At 39.7% G+C, this 5,825-nt stretch overlaps 1 protein-coding gene across 1 annotated transcript in view; it reads left to right on the top strand.

Moving 5' to 3' along the window:
* SCCPDH (saccharopine dehydrogenase (putative)) overlaps positions 1–5,825 on the top strand; it is a 42,319-nt gene that overhangs the window by 21,979 nt on the left and 14,515 nt on the right. The window contains exons 6-9 of the mRNA XM_002923916.4: positions 2,941–3,071; positions 3,941–4,058; positions 5,515–5,634; positions 5,730–5,786. Coding sequence (XP_002923962.1) covers positions 2,941–3,071; positions 3,941–4,058; positions 5,515–5,634; positions 5,730–5,786 — 426 coding nt within the window. The remainder of the gene's footprint in view (positions 1–2,940; positions 3,072–3,940; positions 4,059–5,514; positions 5,635–5,729; positions 5,787–5,825) is intronic.

Raw genomic sequence — 5,825 nt, 5'->3', positions numbered from 1 at the left:
AAAAAAAAAAAGAAATGCAACAGATTTCTATACAACTGATTTTGGATCCTGAGACTTTAACTGAATATATATTTTTTAATTCGAGAGAGAGGGAGATAGCAGGGGGAGGGGCAGAGGGAGAGAGAATCCTCAAGCCAACTCTGCTCTGAGCACAGAGCCCCACATGAGGCTCAATCCCAGGACCCCAAGATCATGACCTGAGCTGAAATCAAGAGCTGCTGCTTATCTGACTGAGCCAGCCAGCCACCCCTTAACTGAATTCTTTTATCAGTTCCAGCAGTTTTGTTGGTGGAGTCTTTCGGGTTTCCTATATAGCGTATCATGTCATGTGCAAATAATAAATGTTTTACTTTTTCCTTACCAGTTGGGATGCTTTTTATTAGGACTTCCAGTACTATATTGAATAAAACCAAGGAGAGTGGACATCTTTGTCTTGTTCCCGATCTTCGGGGAGGAGCTCTCGGTTTTTCCCCATTATGGATGATGTTAGCTGTGGGTTTTTCATAGATGGTCTTAATTATGTTGAGGTATGTTCCCTTTAAACCTACTTTGTTGAGGGTTTCTATCATGAGTGAGTGTTGTACCTTATCAAGTGCTTTTTCCGCGTCTGTTGAAATGATCGTATGGTTTTACCCTTTCTCTCATTGATATGATGTATCATGATTGATTTGTGAATACTGAACTACCCTTGCATCCCAGGAATAAATCCCACTTGACTGTGGGGAAAGACTTTCTAATGTATTGTTGAATTCAGTTTGCTAGTATTTTGTTGAGGTTTTTTGCATCTATGTTCATCAGAGATATTGGCCTGTAGTTCTTTTTTGTGTGTGTGGTATCTTTATCTGGCTTTGGTATCCAGGTAATGCTGGCCTCAGAATGAATTTGGAATTTTTCCTTTCTTTTCCATTTTTTGCAATAGTTTGAGAAGAATAGGTGTTTGGTAGATTTCACCTGTGAAGCCATCTGGTCCTGGATTTCTGTTTGTTGGGAGTTTTTTGATTACTGATCAGTTTAATGGCTGATAATCTGTTCAAATTTTCTGTTTCTTCCTGCTTCAGTTTTGGTAGGTTATATGTTTCTAAGAATTTATCCATTTCATCTAGCTTGTCAAATTTGTTGGCATATAGTTTTTCATAATGTTCTTTTTTAAAAAAATTTGTCAGAGAGAGAGAGAGAGTACAAGCAAGGGGAGGGGCAAAGGCAGAGGGAAAATCAGACTCCCTGCTGATCAGAGAGCCTGACACAGGATTCGATCCCAGGACCCTGAGATCATGACCTGAGCCGAAGGCAGACGCTGAACTGATTGAGCCATCCAGGCGCCCCAAGTTTTTCATAATATTCTCTTACAATTGTTTGCATTTCTGTGGTGTTGGTTGTTATTTCTCCTCTTTCTTTTGTGATCTTGTTGGAGTCCTTTCTCTCTCTCTCTCTCTACAGGGATGTTTGTTTCATAATTCCATTAAATTGTATATTTATGTTTTGTGTTCTTTATGTTTTTCAATAAGGTAAATAGCTTTCAAAAATGGAATGCGATTTGTGCCTTTTTAATGGCTTATTTGTATAAGAAGATATTCTTAGGTTTTCAAAAAGGTGTTTTCTCCTGGTATTTGGAAATCTTTTATTTTTTAATTTTTATTTACAGATTTTATTTTTAAGCAATCTGTACACCCGAGATCAAGAGTCACGTGCTCCACTGACAGAGCCAGCGAGGTGTCCCTGGGAATCTTTATGTTTGCAAATAGGTCGCATTGCCTGGGCCCAGACTGAGAGTAGTTTCCCAGAGAAACTCCTCAGACTTCTAGCTCTGTTTGTGTTAACGCAACAGAAGATACTAATCAGAATGGAAGTGAAGTGTGGTGTCTGTCTGCCTTCCAGGGTCATCAAATCTCTGATATAAACTCCTGAATCTTCTGATGGTTTTTTTGTTTCTCTTAGTCTGCTTATTAACAAGCAACAATGTCTTCACATCAGCTTTACTGATACTCCTCTTTCAAAATCTTGTGACGAAATTGGTTTTTGAATATTTCTAAATAACTTTGTTCGTTCAAACAAGGTAAACTACATGTAAGGCAGGATTTAATACAGTTATGTACAATCAGAATTATAAATGAAGTTTGAGGTATTCATGTGACAGAGAATTAAAAGGCCCCCCTGGAAGTTAGGTAAAGAAGGGTCGGCACCAAGACACTGAGGCCTGAGGGTCTAGCCTTGCCCATACTTTCCTTTCTGCCAGTCACGCCTAGTGGGCTTTGGAGGTGAGGGTTGTGGAGCGTGTAATTATGTTGCAAGAATGGAAAGCACTGGGGAAGGATAGAAACAAGGGAACAAATGAGTCTGGGCAAGATCAAGCAAGGATTCTATGCTGGCTACTGTTCCAGAAAGAAACTGAAGAAGTGGGGAAAGAAATTAAAATATAAATCATGTCAGTGAGCCTTAAAATTAAAAAAAATATATTTTAACAAGACTTATGTGGAAGGTATTTATATAACTTGGGGCTAGAGAAGGGGCATCGGGGGGAGGGCATTGAGTACACTGGGGCCGGGGTAGGTGTGTACATTGTATATGTGTGTGTAAATGTGCTCGGGAACACATCTTGAAATTTTGAGGAATCGGCATAGGGATAGGAATTAGAAAGGCTAATTTTGAAGGAATATGGTCAGTTAGTTGAGTGAAAATGCAGAGGGGAAAATCTGTTAAAAGGAGCATAAATGATGGTAGGAAAGAAGAAGAAAGAGCATATGTGGTTATAAATATGAAATAGGATCAAGCTAGTGAGTGTTAGTTCTGCCCGAAAATTCATCTCAAATTTACTAAATAAGGGATTATGGCTTGCTCAAATAGAGGTGAAGTGTTCTCTGTAAACAATTACAAATTTCTTGGTTTTACATTTTAGTAATTATCCCTTAAGACGTGTTTCTTTACCTTTTGAATTTTTACTAGGGATTGTGCATTCACGATGGTACCTGGAAGTCTGCAGTTTATGGTTTTGGAGATAAGAGTCATTTGAAAAAACTGCGAAATGAGTCAAATCTGAAACCTGTTCCCATTGTTGGTTCAAAATTGAAAAGAAGGTATATTAACTTAAAATCTATTCTCTCACTCTCTTTTTTTTATGATTTTATTTATTTATTTAAGAGTGAGAGAGCACAAGCAGGGGGAGGGACAGAGAGAAGAGAGGGAGAAACAGGCTTCCCGCTGAGCAGAGAGCCTGATGTGGGGCTCGATCCAAGGACCCTGAGATCATGACCTGAGCCAAAGGCAGATGCTTAACTGACTGAGCCACCCAGGTGCCCCAAAATCTGTTCTTTAGTACATCAAGTCTAAATATATTGCTGTTGATGGGGTTATTAATAAAGTACGCCACTTGGAAAAGCCTGGGGCTGTTTTGTAGTGGATTCAGGATTGTCTTCCTAGCTAAGTAAAATATAATTACTATATTATCCTGAGCTTAAGTACTTCATATATAATAATATATTTGGACTCTGGGAGAAAATGAATTTTGTGCCTTTTTACTTTTATCATCAAAATCAAACATCAGTTTAATTTTGTGCTGTAAAACCACCATTTAAAGTGTGATGAGTTTATGTAGATTATTAATAGCACTTTCATGTGAAGACTTACTTATGTGAGAACTCTAAACTCATGCTGGGGTTTGGCTGGTGACGTGAGTGTGCTGTCCAGGGAGACTGATGGGGTAAAACGTGTTTGTTAGGTGCCCTTGGTATGAGGAAGACTGCTCTGTCCCACTTGTCACTTGTTTGCTGTAGGTGTGGAGGACACAGGACAGATTCTGAGATAAATGTTAACTGCGAACAGATCTGACATCTTTGTTGTCATTACTGCCTCCAGAAAAGCTATGTTTTTTATTCAGAAATTTGCTGAGTTAACTGTAAGTGGAGAAAATGCAGCATGTTCTTGGGTCTGTGGGTCCGTCTTGCAGGTGGCCGGTTTCATACTGCAGAGAACTGAATAGCTACTCCATTCCCTTCTTGGGGGCTGATGTGTCTGTGGTGAGGCGGACTCAGCGTTACCTGCTCGAGAATTTAGAGCAATCACCTGTAAGTGCGTACGATTTAATTTTTAATGAAGAGCATCCTACCTGTTTGATGTAGGATTTTTATGTTTCCAAAGGAAAAGAAAAAAAAGCAGGCTAAATATTGCAGGGTTCAGTTCCTGGAAGTGTAGGCTTCGGTAGTATAGAGCATTTTGCATTTTATGGGGGTGGAGAGAGCCTCCCCCAGAATTCAAATCTGGCCAGCTGCATACCTTGTTAATGAAAAAGAGGAGCCGTGATTTAGTCCAGGGACTGCTGCTGTCCTAAACACCCAACAATCCCTCTTGAGACTTTTAGCTGCTAGCATACTCTTGCTGGTGGAGATGCCTGGGTTCTTCTCTCCTTGCGACCTCAGGAGTAACAACTTATTCCTTTTGGTGTGGGAAGTAATTGTTCCTGCTCCTGAGACTTGAAGAGGAAACTCTGTTCCTCAAAAAGTTGAAAATAGAGCTACCCTACAACCCAGCAGTTGCACCAGTAGGTATTTACCCCAAAGATACAAATGTGGTGATCTGAAAGGGCACCTGCACCCCAATGTTCACAGCAGCCAGGTCCACAATAGACAAACTATGGAAAGAGCCTGGATATCCTTCGACAGATGAACGGATAAAGATGTGGTCCATGTATACAATGGAATACTACTCAGCCATCAAAAAAGAATGAAATCTTGCCATTTGCAATGACGTGGGTGGAACTAGAGGCTATTATGCTAAGTGAAATAAGTCAATCAGAGAAAGACAATTATCATATGATCTTACCGATGTGTGGAATTTAAGAAACATAACAGGATCATACGGGAAGAGAGGGAAAAAATAAAACAAGACAAAATCAGAGAGGGAGACAAACCATAAGATACTCTTAATCATAGGAAACAAACAGGGTTGCTGGAGGAGAGGGTGGGGGGTGGGGTAGCTGGGTGACGGGCATTAAGGAGGGCACGTGATATGATGAGCACTGGGTGTTATACGCAACTGGTGAATCACTGACCTCTCCCTCTGAAACCGATAATAGTTAATTAATTGAATTTAAATTTTAAAAATGAAAGAAAAAAAAGAAAACAGGACCAAAGCTAAAGCATGCCACGGGTGGGGGGGGTGGGGAGAGGAAACAACATGTCAAGTTAAAATACTGGTTTCTCACAGAAGAGGTTTAAGTAGAAGCTCTCGTAATGTGTAATTACTGAATTTGGGTACATTCTTGTGGACCTTTTATGTATGGATCATGGGGACTTTTGTGTTCATGTCGAGGAAGCTAATTACCATTTGCAACAATTTCTTTAAAAAGTAGGCTCCCAGTGTCTGGTTTCTGAACAACCTTTTAGAACATGACACGTTCATAAAGTGGAAACTGCGTTTGCTCACTATTTATGACCACAGAGTAAGTTGTAAGTTGCTGACGCTCTCGTATTACTTCGTCTCCAGAAGTAGGGAGTAACATTCTGACTTTACGTCCTCATCTAGGTCCAGTATGCCGCTTATGTGACGGTGGGGGGCATCACCTCTGTTTTTAAGCTGATGTTTGCGGGACTTTTCTTTTTATTCTTTGTGAAGTTTGGCATTGGAAGGCAGCTTCTCATAAAAGTAAGTGGTATTTTTTATGAAATTAGGTCTTCAGAAGTATTTTCTGTGAGTTAAAAAATATCACTGAGGGTTTTTTGTTTTGTTTTTTCCTTCAGTTCCCATGGCTCTTCTCCTTTGGTTATTTTTCAAAACAAGGACCAACACAAAAACAGGTAACCTTTTCTTTTGTATACAGCTCTTTATTTTTTTTT

This window comes from Ailuropoda melanoleuca, chromosome 8 (genome assembly GCF_002007445.2).
Source record: "Ailuropoda melanoleuca isolate Jingjing chromosome 8, ASM200744v2, whole genome shotgun sequence".
Lineage (NCBI taxonomy): Eukaryota > Metazoa > Chordata > Mammalia > Carnivora > Ursidae > Ailuropoda > Ailuropoda melanoleuca.
The sequence above is the reverse complement of the archived record's forward strand: the minus strand, read 5'-3'. Positions and strand labels throughout refer to the sequence as shown.